The following is a 16,654-nucleotide window of genomic DNA, read 5'->3' as shown; positions in this document are numbered from 1 at the left end:
TTGACAGCAAAAGTGGCTGGCCATCTCTCTCTGAAGAATCTCAGCATCCGCCCGAGATCCCGTTTTACTCACTGCAGATTCTGCGCGATGTCCTAAATGTATTTTTCCAGTTTCACCCCATGAATGCAATGTCCATTAATGATTGAAAACCGTCGAACATTCCTGCAGTTGAGGAGCCCCGGCCACGGCGGGTGCAGAAAAGGCAGTGCGAGGGCGGTAAATGTGCCTTGCCTTGAACTCGATAATAAGCATCAAGCTATGGGGGCGGAGGCAAAGAGAGCCGCAGGAAATACTGCTCCAATCACCGCTCTGTCACTGGGGCTCGTCCTGTTCACTGCGGCGCGACGTCCCACCAGCCAAAAACCGGGCGCAAATGATAGCCTGAGGGCGGCCGGAATTCACGCGCATGCGCAGCTCCTGGGCCGCCGTCCCTCTTTATCAGGGCGCAATCAGGCCGCGCGTGCTGTTGGAGGTGGTGCGTTGCTGCTGTAATTCACCGGGGTGAGGGCGCTCAGCAGAGGACAGAACATTTACTTCATCAAATATGGTTCATATCGTCCGTTTCATTCCTAGAAAGGTACGTTTTCGTGAGAAGACTGTGGGCTGCGAGGGAGGTGTCGAATGGACACGCTTCCCTTTCGTGGCGGCACGAGGAGCCAGCGACAACCTCTCTTGGCGGTTGTGTTGCTTTGGAAGGCGAGCATGATCGACTGGCCGAGCGGTCGTTGTGAGCGAAGCGCCTGGCCAATCGGCGAGGTGGAAGCGAATGGGGGGGGGGGGGAGTTTGGTTGAGCCGAGGAGCCGTTAAAATACAAAGGGACTGCTCTAACAGTCCTGGGGAGTAAATCTGGAGAAGGGGGAGCGTGGGCGTCGGGAGGACGTGGTTCAGTAGCCCAGATGTTTCACCCGGCAGTCGGTCGGTCGGCCGAGCTTCCCACCCCCCCTCCCCCCATTCTATTCTGCCCAGAGCAAACGGGAGCGGGCCTTTGCACATGGCCCGCCTGTTGCCCCGGGGGAGGGGGCGGTGGGGAAAGACTGCGGACCTGCAGTGGGGGTGGGGTGGGGGTTGGTCACAATAAATCACACAGCCGTGCCTTCTGCCAAACGGCGGGACAGGTTGAGACTGAGCCCGGCAAGTTCTTTATCGGCATGTGGGTGGAGAGGCGGGGAAGCCGCCAATCTCCGGCTGGGATTCGAGTGGCAGGAGGGCAGTGGTTTAGGTTCGGGTCCAGCCAATGGCTGGGGTTGTGGGCGTAAAATCGCGGCCTCCGTTGATGTGAACAAAGCAAGAGACTTATTTCAGATGTGCGTCTGCATTTGGATTATACTTGGGAAGGGAGCAAGTGTTTTACGAACAATATTTAAAAGAAACATGCCAAACCGGTAAGGAGTTTAGGAACCCGCTGTCGTTTTCTTTAAGTGTATCCTATGTATTTGTATTAGGAAACATTTAATCAAGACGAGTGACTAAATTATGACGGAAACACCACGTTATAGCCATGATAAATGTATTGGAAACGATAATATTGCTGCTCTGAAACGGCTTTGCTAAATCCCTGAAAGAACTGAGGCACTTGTAAATTTGTGGCTTCCGTTGCGTTTGGGTGAATTCTAGAACCTACTATACACGAAATGTCCATTTCAGGAGGTGAGCATCACCTACTGTCTGGTGCATGGATATTACACCACGTATATTCTTCCCAGTTACCAAAGTTTGCTTCTGTTTCTAAGTGTTCATTTCAATGGATTGCTTGGTGACTATTTGTAACCAGCTCCACAAAAGAGTGGCTTCCTTTTAGCCGGAGTGTAACTTTGTTGAAATTAAAAGTAATGTTATTCGGTCATCTCTATCCTCCTGCATAAAATGTACATTGCTGTAGTTCCTCTTGCAAATTTTAGTCTGAAAAAATGTCAGAGCTGCTGTGGTGCGTGATTCAAACTGGGTCTGCAGTTTAGTGCTCGTGTTCAAAGGTTTGAAAAGGGAAAAACTAGCACTTACCAGTATCTCCTCTGTTTTTTTGCACATCTGCCCTGGCCTCTTTTTCCTTGCCCCTGAAATGGTGACAAGGACAGGGTTACCCTCGTTGTCTATCACCCCATCAGCCTCTGAATCCAGCACATTCTTTGCAGTATCTGCCACACAACGAGATCTGACCACCAGACACATTTTCCCTTCCACATTCTGGAGGGATTGCTCCCTTGTGCACTCGTCCTACTGCACTAATCACCCCCTGTGACTGCAAGAAGTGCTGCACCTCCTTCCTCATCACTATTTGGGGCCCAAACAGTCCTTCCAAGATGAGCAACACTTCACTAGTAAATGTGTAGCACTGCATCCAGTGCTCCTGACCTAGCTTCCTCTGCATCAGGAAGATTGGACACAGATTGGGAGATTTTGTTGAGAACTTTTGTTCTGTCTGGTACCATAGTAAGGACTGGGAAGTGCTCAACCATTTTAATTCCTCATACCATTGCCACATTAGCAGTTCAGTTCAGTCTTGTGTGATGACAAATAGAGGCCATCAGCAAACTGGAGGAACAACTTGAATTCTATCTTAGCAGTCTTTAGCAATGTGGCTTTAACGTTGATCTAATTAATTAACGGCTTGCTCTTTCCCTATCCTTTTCTCCTTTCAGAGCTACCCTTCATCTGCCCTCTCCCCTAACACTTCTCAGCTTCTTCTCTCCTCTCTTCTCACTTATATCCACCTTTTGCCTGTTCACCTATGTTCTTCCTCCCTCTTTGCCACGTATTTATTTAGATATTTCCCCCTTCTTCCTGACAAAGGGCTCAGGGCTGAAATTTTCGATACATTTGGTCCATAAGGCATAGGAGCAGAAATGGGCTTTTCATCCCATTGAATTTGCCCTGGCATTCAATCCATTTTTCTATTCAACCCCACTGTCTAGCCTTCTCCCCATAACTTTTGCCCTACTTTAAATATACTGAATGACTTGGCCTCCACAGCTGGCTGTGGCAACAAATTCCACAGATTTACCACCCTCTGGCTAAAGAAATTCCTCCACGTCTGTTCTTAGTGGCTACCCTTTGATCCTAAAGTTGTACCCTCTTGTGTTGGACTACCACCATGGTAAACAGGCTTTCTGCATCCACTCTGTTCATGCCTTTCAACATATGAAATATTTAAATGAGATCTCCCCCTCATTCTCCTAAATTCCAACAAGAACCGACCAAGAGCTGTCAAATGTTACTCATATGATGACCCTTTCGTTCCTGGAATTATCCTTGTGAACCTTCTCTGAGCTCTCTTTAATGTCAGCACATTAAATGAAGAGCCCAAAACTACTCTGAATCCCAGTTAATTGGCTGGGCAGTGTCCTGGGAGAGGAAGCCCTTGGTGCCGTTTCCACTAGGTCACCGTTAACTGGGACACTAATTGCTTTTCCACTTAACACCCTCATCCTTGGGGATTGGAGTTATCTACCTTCAACTGGAAATGGATGACTTTCTGCTGTCGCTTTCCACTCGTTTTATCAGCACTCCCGCGTCAGCAGGGGTAGAGGCGGTTAACCCCCAGCATGAAATTGCGTTATTTGACGCTGGCATTTGGACAATGTTCCTTTTCCACTGGACCCTGTCCCAGTAAATTCCCTGTTAATTGCTTGGACAGGATATTGGCAGCGTTGCATTGATCATCTTCACCACTAACTCGTACTGTAAGTTTACCTGCATGAGGTTTCCCAGGTCCCTTTGCATCTTGAAATTTTAAATTTTCTCCCCATTTAGAAAAAAGTCTTCCTGTTTATTCTATCAAAGTGCATGACTATACTCTTTCCAACATTCTATTTGCCACTTCTCTGCCCATTCTCCTAATTTGTCCAAGTCCTTCTTCAGCCTCCCTGTTTCCTCAACACTACCTGTTCCTCCAGCTACTTCTGTATCATATCCACCTTCCTAGGGATACTGCGTGACCTTCTGAGTTTTTCTGGCACTTTTGTGTATTGGTAGAGAACTCTTATTTTGTAACTGATTCCCCATTTCCTTGTGATTTGGTGAACCAGTCAATAAGGATTCACCTGATGCCCCAAAAGGATCTAGGATGTTAATTTTCCCCCCTCTAAATAGTTTACAGTTTGATCTTCAGCAGCGTAGACTCGATGCTGTCGGCCTCTGCCATCTCGAGTACTTCGATGTTGCCGACAGCATCGAATCCACGCTGCTGAAGATCAAACTGCGTTGGGTAGGTCACGTCTCCAGAATGGAGGACCATCGCCTTCCCAAGATCGTGTTATATGGCGAGCTCTCCACTGGCCACCGAGACAGAGGTGCACCAAAGAAAAAGTACAAGGACTGCCTAAAGAAAGCTCTTGGTGCCTGCCACATTGACCACCGCCAGTGGGCTGATCTCGCCTCCAACCGTGCATCTTGGCGCCTCACAGCAACCTCCTTTGAAGAAGACCGCAGAGCCCACCTCACTGTCAAAAGACGAAGGAGCAAAAACCCAACCCCAACCCACCAATTTTCCCCTGCAGCCGCTGCAATCGTGTCTGCCTGTCCCGCATCGGACTTGTCAGCCACCAACGAGCCTGCAGCTGACATGGACATTACCTCTCCATAAATCTTCGTCCGCGAAGCCAAGCCAAAGAAAGAAGAAAAAAAATAGTTTACATGGTTCTGCTGTACTGGGCCCTCATAAATGAGGCAGATGCTTTGCTAACATTGCAGTACAATATTACAGTTTTACTAATAGGCCATGTTCATCTTGCTGATGTGAATTAGCAGAGTGACCTTTGTTTTTGAATAATGATCATGTGAAAATGCATGCTGGAAGATTGAGAGTTGTATGAAAATGTGGAATTATTTAGTGAATGAAGTAATGGCTTGTATATTCTTCTTTGGCTTGGCTTCGCGGACGAAGATTTATGGAGGGGTAATGTCCACGTCTGCTGCAGGCTCGTTGGTGGCTGACAAGTCCGATGTGGGACAGGCAGACACGGTTGCAGTGGTTGCAAGGGAAAATTGGTGGGTTGGGTGTTGGGTTTTTCCTCCTTTGTCTTTTGACAGTGAGGTGGGCTCTGCGGTCTTCTTCAAAGGAGGTTGCTGCCCGCCGAACTGTGAGGCGCCAAGATGCACGGTTGGAGGCGAGATCAGCCCACTGGCAATGGTCAATGTGGCAGGCACCAAGAGCTTTCTTTAACCAGTCCTTGTACCTCTGACACTGACAAAACAGACAACATTCAGTGCATGTTGGCAAATCAATAGATCATTTAATTTTATGGAGCAGTCGATTAAATTTGCTGTCTTTGTGCAAAACATTTTGGCATGTGTTGAAAGGCAAAAGAGGACTTGCTTCACAACTAAGTGTAGTTTATGTACAAATGGACATGCAACACATTTCAAATCTGGAGTTGGTTTGTATGTTTGTTGGGGTTGTACAATTATGACAACGAATCTTTTGACTCAACGAACTGGGCTTTAGTTCTTTCTTTTAAGATGGGCATTGCCATGTTGTGCCAAGTGCTCAAACTTTGTAAATGATTCTTTTGGCTTGAAATAAATTTATAATAGTGGCATGTTCAGGCCTATAGTCACACTCTTAAGTGTCAACCCTTTTTAAAAACAAAATTAGCAAGATGGGTATGAACCCATTTTCTGATTTGTAATTTTACGTACAGAGTATTGGATACATCATACTGGGGTGCTTCAAACTGGAGATACGACTTTGTATATGTTGCAGTTCATAAAAGTTGCTGCTTTTGCAACTAAAATGGATATTATTTGTTCTTTTGAGGCTTTTGTATTGGAAAGTATTCTAATGTGTACTACATTATTGGATGCCTTTATAAGCTAGCAGTAGGAATTGGAAATTGTTTTGTTTTTGGGTTGGGCAAATGTGGATGTGTGAATCTATGGTCGCAGGAAAAACTTGAGTGAAAAGTGCAGAAATTATTAAAGAAATTTGGTTTGATTGGAGGTCTTGAGCTACAAGGACAGATTGGAAAAGCTGGGTCAATTTTTCTAAGAGCAAAGGAGGTTGAGGGGTGAAAATGCTATTGAATTGAGAGGTATGGATAGCCAGGGGTCTGTTTCTTGTGGCAAACTAGAGCTGAGGGAGGAGGTTTAAAGGATCTTCTGGATAACTTTTTCAAAAGATGTGCAAGTATCTGTAATGAACTGCCAGGGAAGGTGAGGGAAGAAAGAACAAAAGTAAATCATCTGGACAGGTGAGATCCAGTAGTTCCATTTTGTGCAAATTATAAATGTTGCAATGTTTGAATGTGACTTCAGTTAAAAAACCTCATTGACAAATTGCTTTATACAGATCATTGTTTATAATGGCAAACCTGTTTTCCTGTTGATGTGGCAAATATAGTATTATGAACACAATGCAATTTTACTTCAATTGCATTCTACTTCAAATAGTATCTGCCTATGTTTGTTTTACTACAGTAAATCAATGAAAACCAAATTTTCTCTACTTGTGATTCGAATTAAAGGGTGATGCATGAGTGTCCCTCCTCACAACCCTGAAGAGGATTTGAAATGTTGTGGCCTGTGAACAGAGTTGTGTCCCGGCTCTCAAAATGTCTGGCGAGGGCTCCGCAGGGACCAACAGTTGTCATCCCACTTGACCTCCTGCACGGTGTGAATCAGCAGGCAACGGCAGGAATGCCAGCCAGTTAGAGGCTGGCACTGCGATGATGTCATTCCTGAATATAAACAGCTGACAAAGCAATAAATCAATATTCCTCTGACTCGACTGTGTGTCATTCTTACTCCATACTTCATAGCATGCACACTAAATTAATGACCCCGACCAAGTCCAACTGGCAATTGGACCCAAAGATGATAGACCAGGCAGCTCTCCACATGGTCTCGCTAAAGCTGCCAACATTCCGGGTGTTGCAGCCACATGTGTGATTTGAACAGGCAGAGGCCCAGTTCCACCTTCAGCAGATTGCTGACGATGACACCCACTACTACTATGTAGTGAGCTCGCTCAACCAGGACAGGGTAACTCGTTGATTTTCCTACAGCAGCCTCTGGGACAAGGTAAATACGGTGCCCTCGAGCTACTAACCTACACTTTTGGGCTATCATGGTACAAGTGCACTGTCCTGTCTGCTGTACTTGGATGGTTCGGGGACAGGGCCCCACCTGCCCTCATGAGTTAGATGCTTGGACTTACAGAGGGGAACAGGCCTTGCCTGCTTTTGAGCAGATTTTCCTAGAGCAGCTTCCCAAGGATATCTGACTCTTGCTCGCTGTTGAAGACTTCAGCGACCCAAGGAAAGCTGCAGCCTGGGTGGATGTTCTTGGAGAGTGAAGAAAGAAAACGGCACCTTGGTGGAACAGATCATCACTCCCCAACACCAGCAAGCAACAAAGCCACAGCAGAGAGACGTGGACCTCCCACACCCAGCCATATTGTTGTTATCATCAACGATTGGGTGCGGGGGGCCTGTTAATGCTCTCCATCCTGCATGTTTCCAGGAAACATCACGACCAACTATCATTAATGGCTGTGGCAGTTGGCCAAAGTGACAGCCTTCTCCACATGTAGGACTCTTCTGGGAATGCAGTTCCTTTTGGACACTGGTGCTGAAATAAGTGTCCTCTTTCTTTCCCATCCTCCACAGCCTACAACACCAAGCCAGGCCCAGCACTGAGACCAGCAAACAGTACCTCTGTGAACTTAAGGCTCATGCACCATCCCACTACAATTTGCTGGCCACCAATTTAAGTGGACTTTTACTGTCATAGCAGTAGTGCAACTGTTCTTGGGAGTAGATTTCCTGTGCACCCACTGCCTGCTGGTAGATTTGAAAGGGTGGTGTTTGCACACCAAAACTTTTCAAACAATGCCTCTGGGGGAGACCAAGCTATTGACATGCTGGCCAACAACACCTGCACATGTATCCTGGCAGAGATCTCCACAATCATGGCACCACAATTCTTTGCGGAACCAAAGCATGGAGTAAGGCACTCCGAAAAACCTGCCCTCATCAAAGAGGAATTTAAGAAAATTGAGAATTTGGGGATATTATGGCATTCGGACAGCCCCTGGCCCTCCACACAACCTCCTGAAGGCAGCAGGAGGGTGAAGACCGTGTGGTGATTACTGATGCCTCACCGAGGCCACCGTATCAAACAGATACCTGTGCTTCATATCCAAGACTTCACTGCCAACTTGCAAAGGGACCAGGTGTTTTCAATCAGGAGTTATCAAATCCCAGTGCATCCCAAGGACATGCCCAAAACTGTCACAATTGCCTCCTTTGGCCTGTTCAAATTCATGAGGATGCCCTTCAGGCTTAAGAATGCTGTTGAGACTTTTCAGACTGATGGACATGGTGGGCCAGGATCTCCCATTCGCATTCATCTTCCTGGATGATATCCTTATTGGCATCCGCAACCATTCAGAGCACACAGCTCACTTCGGACAACTTAACCCGCCTGCAGGAGTTTGGGCTGACCATCAACCCACCAAATGTCAGTTTGGGCAGGACACAATGGACTTCATAGGGCATTGGATTGACAGGTACTGGATGAAACCACTGCCCAAGAAGGTGGAGGCCAGTCAGCAGTTCACAAAACCTTGCACCGTGAAGGGGCTGCAGGAGTTTGCAGTATGAATAACTTGCATCAATTCACAGGGCAGCAGTTAAGATCATGTGCCCCATTTTGTGTTCCTGGTGGGGGGTGAAAATAAAGACATTGCCTGGGATGGGGAGGCTATGTAGGCATTCCAGAAGGCGAAGTATTCTCTGGCCATGCCATCCTTCTGGTTCACTCCAGGCCGGATGCACCGACCATCCTCACGGTGGACACCTCCAGCTCGGCAGTTGGAGGGGTACTCAAACAGCTGATTGATGGGCAATGGCAGCCCCTGGCCTTTTTAGCAGGGATCTCTGGCCTTTGATTGGAAGCTATTGGTGTTGTAGTTGGTGGTCAGGCACTTCTGATACTTTCTAGAAGGCAGACAATTTGAGGTCTTCACAGACCAAAAACCATAGTGACTGACCGGTCATCCAGGCAGCAGAGGCACCTTTCCTATGTGCCTGTATTCACCGCAGACATCCAATGCATCGCTGGCAAGAGCAACTTGATGACTGATGCACTTTCCTGTGCATTGAGGCCATGCATGCCCTATACCAGGGCATGGATTATTCAGCACTAGCCAGGGCACAACACGACACCTGAGATCCCAGTGTACAGGACAATGTCCTCCAGGCTGCAGCTGGAGGATGTCATCATTGCCCCTGGCAACCAGACGCACCTCTGCAATGTTTTACCAGCAAACCCTACCCCATCATGCCAGCAACATGGAGATGGCAGGTTTTCGATGTACTTGGTGCATCTGTTCTTCAGAGCTGAGGTAAAGATGGTGGCCAGCAGGTTTGTCTGGCACTGGCTCTTACAAGCATGTCAGTCAGTTGGCCAAGACTTTCACGCTCTGCCAAGCATCCAAGGTGCAAACTCACTAAAGCACCTCCCCAGACTTCTGAGCCAGTGCAGCAAAGGTTTGTCCACGTTGATATCATGGGGCTGCTACTGGTTTCCTATGGGGCAAGATACCACTTCAACATAGTTGACCACTCCGTGAGGTGGCTGGAAGTGGTCCTGATAACTGACACAACAAAGAAAACGTGCCAGAGCACTAATCAACATCTGAGTGATCAGGTTCCGAGTCCTAGAGCATCTCCCCTCCGACAGGGGAATGCAGTTTATCTCTGGCCTCTGGGCGGTGCTAGCCAAACTGTTGAGAATCCAATTCCATCATATCACCCATAGGCCAACAGGTTGGTGGAGCAGTTCCATCAACACTTAAAGCAGCCCTGGAGGCCTGGCTCAAGGGGCCCCAACTGGGCGGATGAACTGCCATGGGTTCTTTGGGGATACGACCACGCCAAAAGAGAAATTTAATGCCTCTGCTGTAGAAATGGTCTACGGCGCACCCTTGGTAATCCCAGGGAGTTCTTGGCTGCTGCCTAGGATCTGGAAATCCCCCCACAGTGTCACTGAAACAGCTGAGGAAAAGACTGGGTACCTTATCCCCTCCACAGCCCCTGCCGAATGATCAGCCCAAATCTTTCATCCCCAATGACTTGCACACCTGTAAATATTTTTGTGCTAAGGGGAGCATTCTGTGCACCTCTCCAACGGCCATACGAGGGGCAGTACAGAATAGTCGGGCATCGTGGGTTGACGTGTGTATTGGACATTGCTGGCAAAGAGGAAACCTTCACTGGTCCACGTAGACATTAGCCAGCCAGTTGAGACTCAGCCCCACGACACTGGTAGGGCGTTCAAAGCGGTAGCATACACTCCGATCATCTCTTCTGGAGGGGGTGGTGTGTAGCGGCCCACGAACTGTGTCTTGACCCAGCTCACAAAATGGCTGGCAAACCTGGCAATCGTGAGGGCCCCAGCAGGGACCAATGGCCATTGTCCTGCGTGACCAGTTGGAGGCTGACGCTACGATGATGTCACTCCTGTCGTCGGAGGCAGGGAGTGAATATAAAAGGAGCTAGCAAAGCAATAAATCAGTCTTCGACCTAGAGTTGACTGTATCGTTTTTACTTCACACTTCATGCAGTGCTCACACTACAACAGTATTATGCTTATTGAGACGAGGCCTTCAGGGGAATGAATGTTTAGTGTGATCTCTAAACTTTTATAACCTCTTCACAGCTTGTGGAGGAGTAAATCTAGAACCTCTAATGTTCCATATGTTCGTTGGAAGATTGATGTATCTTGGATCATTACTAAGCCTGCTAGTTACTTTAACCTCTTGGCTTGATTTGTTCAAACAAGTAAAGCAAAATTGCTTGAACATAAGCTCAAATGTATAAGTAAAAAAGGTTTTAAAGTTTTTTTGGTGGAGAATTGTGTTAAAGTGGATGAAAACGTGCCTTGTGAACAGTCAATTAATACATGTCTTTTTTTTTGCCTCCAGGATAATATGCAAGACCATCGCAATAGAAACATACGTCTATAGCCTTGGTGAATTTTGGGACTCCATTTCACTGGTTGCAGGCCTAATTTTACTCACCACCATTTGAGGCTTCCCTTTATTGGATTCATCATTGCCCGCCTACACATTACATCATTTGGTTTCCAGAATTTAAAAAAAAAAGTTGGATTCAGCGTTCTTACAAACTTAAGTGCCTTCGCTTTTTGAAATCTATTCCCTCAATATTTTCTGAATTAAAAGTGTTAAGTAAGTCTTAATATTTTTAATGTTTTTGTATCTTGAGAATTCTAGGAGTAAAATAATTGCTGATCAATTGGAACTTTATTTATAGAGAAAATGGCTTTCTCTTGGTTTATTTAAGCATTATTCTCTTCAATTTTCATTTCTTAATATTTAGAAATTTTTGTTGTAGCCCCTCTCTTTCCAATTATAACTAGATATGTTTATTAATGAATTGGTGTATACTACAACCTCTAGTATGCAAAAGCATGTGAACTCTTTTCAAAGTACTCTATTGAATAACATCAGCTTTCCATTTGGCAGATGACATGTTGCGGCTGCACTTATTTACATGCTTATCTGGGTACAAATTTGTTTTTGCTATGAAGTAAAACCCTGGAATTTGACACCTATTGGGATTGGTAGATGTCAGATAAGTGTATTTTCCGGTTGCTTGAGACTTGCACTTTACTAATACATCTGCATTAAAAAATTGTAGAGAATGACCCTCAAAACTTAGAATCTTCATGTCTTATACTAAGAGCCTACAATTCTTACTTTGCCGCCAAAGTCGCAACACCACTGCTCTCTTCCTGCCAGCTCCAGTGTAATCTTGCACGTGCTTTGATAGTTATTTGCAAAGTCTTGGTACTCCTCTGCGGCATCCATCTGGCCAGTCCAACTGCTGTCGGCTCTGTACAGGCTTGAAACAGCCTGTTATAGGAGCTGACAGTTGTTTTTAAAATAGCCAAAATAAAATTTAAATCTCTGTTTGTTATTAAAATTTTGTGATTTGCTTTTAACAGCATCCACTGGTCAGTGGTGAGCACCTTTTTTTGGTGGGAGGGGTTGTATTATACAAAGCGTATTGCTCAAAACCAACATTTTGGGTGAAAATTTTGGGGTTAACCTATGAGATTCGGCCTATACAAAGACATATGTAGTAAACAGTTTAAAAGGCAAAATTACTATACTGTACTTGCATTGAACAAAATTCACTTATATTAATTTGTAAACCTTAAAGCATTTTACTTTCTTTTCTGTCACATTCTTTGAAAACCTTTAACTGTTGCTGCATCTACAGGTTCCACCCCCTCTACAGAACAGCCTGAAAGACTAACAATAAGATTTTAAAAAAATACCCTCCCCCCCACCCCAACCAAGTTTACAGATGAAGCCTCTGAACAGGGTGACTCTTACTAAGCAGGGATAAAAAGAGACTTTAAGAATCTCCCCATTGGTGAACTGCATCAACCAGTTCTTCATCGTGGATGTTGCCATTGCTGTTTCACCCAACTTTATTCAAACAGCTGCTACAAGCGAAGCATGATCAAGATACTACACTGGCTGAATATTTGCTCCCATCTTCATTAAAGTTTAACTTGCTTCAGAGAACATTTACAATGTTAAACTTGTGGATTTTTTAAACCTATTATTTTTGTTTATTTAAATAATTTTTTTAAAATTCTGGATGCTTGAGGTTGCCAGTGCTTAAATTCTGGATACCAGGGGTTAAAACTTGCAGAACTATATAACATTATGGAATGTTACGTTCAAACAATTGCATGCCATTGGCACCAGTAATGTTTTACTAATTAAACACCTGCTGCGGTTCAGTAATGTCCAAATTTATCTTGCAAGTTTTTTTTTGTTACAACATTTAATAATTAAGATTATTGCTTAAATAGTACTCCAGAAGTGAATGTCATGTTTTTCCAAGTGGCAGTGATAATAGGCTTTGCTTTTGAATATCTTCAATTGAAAATGTATAATTTTTTATCTTTAATGCCATGCTTGTTTTTTTTTACCTTTATCCTGTTTTTTTTAAAAAAAGCAGTTTATCAACTTGAAATAGATGTACTATGATAGAAATGTCCTCTATGATATTCCCTTATTTATATACCTAATATTGGTTTATATCTACATAATAAGGATCAAATGACTTCACAAAAATGGATTTACTGAAATCTTGGTTATAAATTGACATGTTTTAAAGTGGTGCATGGAAATACTTACCACATTAGCAATTTTCAGATTTACACTGAACTTGGCTTAAATTGGAAGGGGTTTGAAATTCAGCTAAATGTTTTGTTTTAGCAGGTTTCTCTACCCACAAGAAAAGGAAATGATCCCTAATGGATATTTAGTTTTTGAAGATGAAAATTTCATCGAGTCGTCTGTGGCCAAGCTCAATGCTCTGCGAAAAAGTGGACAGTTCTGTGATGTGAGACTCCAGGTATTTTATGGTATCCTTACACAAACTTGAAATGTACCAGTTTAAGTCCACAGTTTTCTCATTGCCATCACTGGAAAACTGCTATTACTCTGTTCTCCTACTGGGCAAGTCCATTTTCATAGTACTATCCACAGATTGGAAGAACTTGGCCAGCAATACCAAGAGTAGATTCTTATATGGGAGTTGGCAAATTAATAATGCCCTGTCTTGAAGGTGGGAGGAAGGTGATGATGAGAGTTTAATGGAAAGTGTGACAATTCAGCATAGAACACCTTGCATGTTTCTTCTTGCTGCTGTGTCCATGCACAATTCTGTATATAAATTGTCATGGGGGGGGGTTAATTCTAATGTTCTTTAGACAATTGGGTAGCAAAACCTAGTTCGGTGAAGAGTTGTTCTATCAGATCCTTGAGATCCTGTCCATTTTATTAGTTGGCTAAGTTCCTTGCCTGTAAAATTAGTTTTCATTTCTATGCCTCTTGGCACTAGCTTTAAATTAATTTGACCTCCATTATCAAATACTCATGACCCGTGACTTCCTTGTACAATTCTATTCCTACATTGACATCCCTTTCCAAAAATTAGGTAGATACCAGGCTAACTGTTAGTTTTTGCAAAAGCTTCAGCTTTACTTGCCTTCAATAACCAAGCAGATCTCACTGCTACTTCTGATTGTTTTTAAAGGAATTTCACCATCACTTGGCAGAGGCTCTGACTAATTTTCAGTGATATGATTTTTTTTTGTTTTTGGGCTCTAATAGTCTCAATATTTTTCTTGCAAATTTCTCTTCTTTGGCTCTTACCTGTTTTATCACAATTTTATTCTGTGACTAGGATCTGTGTGCTTGTCTGCTAATTTGATTCAACTTGTCCCATGCCACCTTGGTTTTTCAAAGTTCTTCTTGCAATGTGGAGCTCTTGTCCTTTATGACTAAATGATCAAATGAGACAGAATTATGGTCCTTTTTCTTTTTTTGTCCGATGTTCATGTCCATTGATAATACCATGTAAGTTTAGACCTGCTTCAACAAAAGCTTTGTATTTGATTTCTGAGCCAAATAAATTGAAGTTCTGGTTGTTGAGTGAAAAGAGAATGGATTTCCTTTTAACTTCATTGATTCTTTGCTTTTGAAATAATGCAGCTAGTTTTCATTCTCTGCTGACAGGATGATTAAAAAAACTTAAGTCTACAGGTTTGTCAATCAATAGGCAAAGAATTGCTGGAGAAACTTGGCAAGTCAGACAAAATCCATGGGTAGAAATAGTCAATATTTTTGATCTGAACCCTTCATCAAGACTAAGATTAAGTAGGTGAAGTTGCATTTATAAAGGTGACAATAACCTGATAAAGGGACCCAGAGGTGATGAGAGTATTCTTCCCCAATATATGCAATTTCACTTACTCTATCTGTGTTTAAGGGATCAGAGTCCAAAAGTTTCTATCCATGGTTGCTGTCACCCTTTTCCTCTAGGAAAAAAACAAATCTAATCTCTCCATAACTAAAGTTGTTTGATTTATGGCAAACCCCTGGGGAAGTACCACTGCAATGCAATCATGTTGTTCAACTTTTTTTTTGCCCAGTGCCACTCCAGTATGAATGTATCAGTAAATTGTGCATTGGTTTGCAGATCAAGCAAAAGCAGCTGATGAAATGGCACTTGATCATTTTAACTTGGGCACGGTCGTTCAGTTAAATCTATCTAACTTTGAGTACGAAAGGGCAAAATAAACGTGTAGAACATATTTTCACAGAATTAAAATGTTCAATTTTAAAAAGAAGTACACGGGCAGCAGCACTTCACCAATTAGTTTATTCAATAGTCTTTAACAACAATAAATGCTTCATTTAGATGATGCAAAAAGTTAGATTGCACAAAGGCAGTGTTACATTGATCTCCATTGATTAGTTTAAGGAAAGATTGGACAGGCAAGACTTTTATCTAATGGAGTTTTGGAGGAGACTTGGATCTTCAAGAAAGCGAGAGGGGTGCTGTTATGGTTCTTTTAAGAGTGGAGTGACTTTTCCATGCACTCAATTCTGTGCAAGTCTCTGGGTAGTAGAACCAGTTTAATTTAAGGAAAGACTGGATAGTTACATGGAGAGGAGAGGACTGGGGTATGGACCGGGTGCTGGTCAATGGGACTAGGAGGGTGGGGATTTGTTACGGCATGGACTAGTAGGGCCGAACTGGCCTGTTCTGTGCTGTGTGGTTATATGGTTATATAATTGAATTGAGACCTAGCAACCCATGTAACCCAAATACACCTATGTGTCCAATTAACCTACTAATCTTGCATATCTTTGGAATGTGGGGGGAAACTGGCACTCCTAGAGGAAACCCAGGCAGACACAGGGACAATGTACAAACTCCTTTCAGACAGTGGCAGATTAGCACGTGGGTTGCTGGCACTAACCTCTACACTAATGGTGTATTTTACCATTTTCTTTGAAGAGTCTTGCAGTGCGGAACAGGCCCTTCGACCCAACTGATCCACGTTGTCAAAGTTGGTTTTCTGGGCTGGTCCTATTTCCCTGGATTTGGCTCATATCCTTCTGAGTGCTTCCTATTCATGTTTATCCAAATGTCTTTTGAATATTAAAATTTGTGCATAGTTCCACATCTTGTTCCAAGATGTGGACCATCCTCCGAAAGAAAAAAAATGACCCTTGGATCTTTCCAAAGCCTCCTCACCTTGAAGCTGTCCTAGAATTTTTCTTCCCTGGCAAAATTCTAGTCCCTCCTAATTTTGTACAAGGTCTCCACTCAGCTTCCTCCACTCGAGGGATTAATGACCCGACCCAGCCTATCTGACTTCTCATAATTTAAAATCTCTTGACCCAGTTCTGTCAACCCGAGTTGATACTTTCATGGAAACTATGCAACTGATGCTCAAGTGTCTCTGTTCCATAGTGCCCTATAGCCTCCTGCCATTTACTGTGGATTTTCTACCATGATTATCTGGGGTGGATCTGACTGCGGCATTGATGTTAAAATGGGAGAGCTGATTTACTTTTCCCTAACTACTGATTTTTTTTTTCTGTATTGCACAGTCAGTTTATTAACTGGCATATTTTTCTTTTGTATACATATCTTGAGTACATTTCTTTTTTGCACGACTGATAGATTGAAATTCTCCTTGGCCTGCAATAAAAAGAATCTCTGGATAGGTGATGTCCTGGACAATAAACTGAACTTTATTAAACTTTGAACTAATTTGACCAAAGAGAACTCTCCTTGGAATCTTGCTGCTTTGTTC

At 43.8% G+C, this 16,654-nt stretch overlaps 1 protein-coding gene across 5 annotated transcripts in view; it reads left to right on the top strand.

Moving 5' to 3' along the window:
- The first annotated feature begins 374 nt into the window (after positions 1-374).
- ivns1abpa (influenza virus NS1A binding protein a) overlaps positions 375-16,654 on the top strand; it is a 34,811-nt gene continuing 18,531 nt past the window's right edge. For 2 of the 5 annotated variants that reach the window (XM_069938177.1, XM_069938173.1), the window contains exons 1-3: positions 1,088-1,383; positions 10,923-11,186; positions 13,257-13,395. In XM_069938177.1, coding sequence (XP_069794278.1) covers positions 13,285-13,395 — 111 coding nt within the window. In that variant the 5' untranslated portion in view covers positions 1,088-1,383; positions 10,923-11,186; positions 13,257-13,284. Of the gene's footprint in view, positions 578-1,087; positions 1,384-1,509; positions 1,649-10,922; positions 11,187-13,256; positions 13,396-16,654 lie in introns of those variants that run through there. The other 3 variants (XM_069938174.1, XM_069938176.1, XM_069938175.1) reach the window with 3 other exon arrangements.

The sequence above is a fragment of the Narcine bancroftii genome, chromosome 5 (genome assembly GCF_036971445.1).
Source record: "Narcine bancroftii isolate sNarBan1 chromosome 5, sNarBan1.hap1, whole genome shotgun sequence".
Lineage (NCBI taxonomy): Eukaryota > Metazoa > Chordata > Chondrichthyes > Torpediniformes > Narcinidae > Narcine > Narcine bancroftii.
Note: the sequence above shows the minus strand (reverse complement) of the source record. Positions and strands in the feature narration are given on the sequence as shown.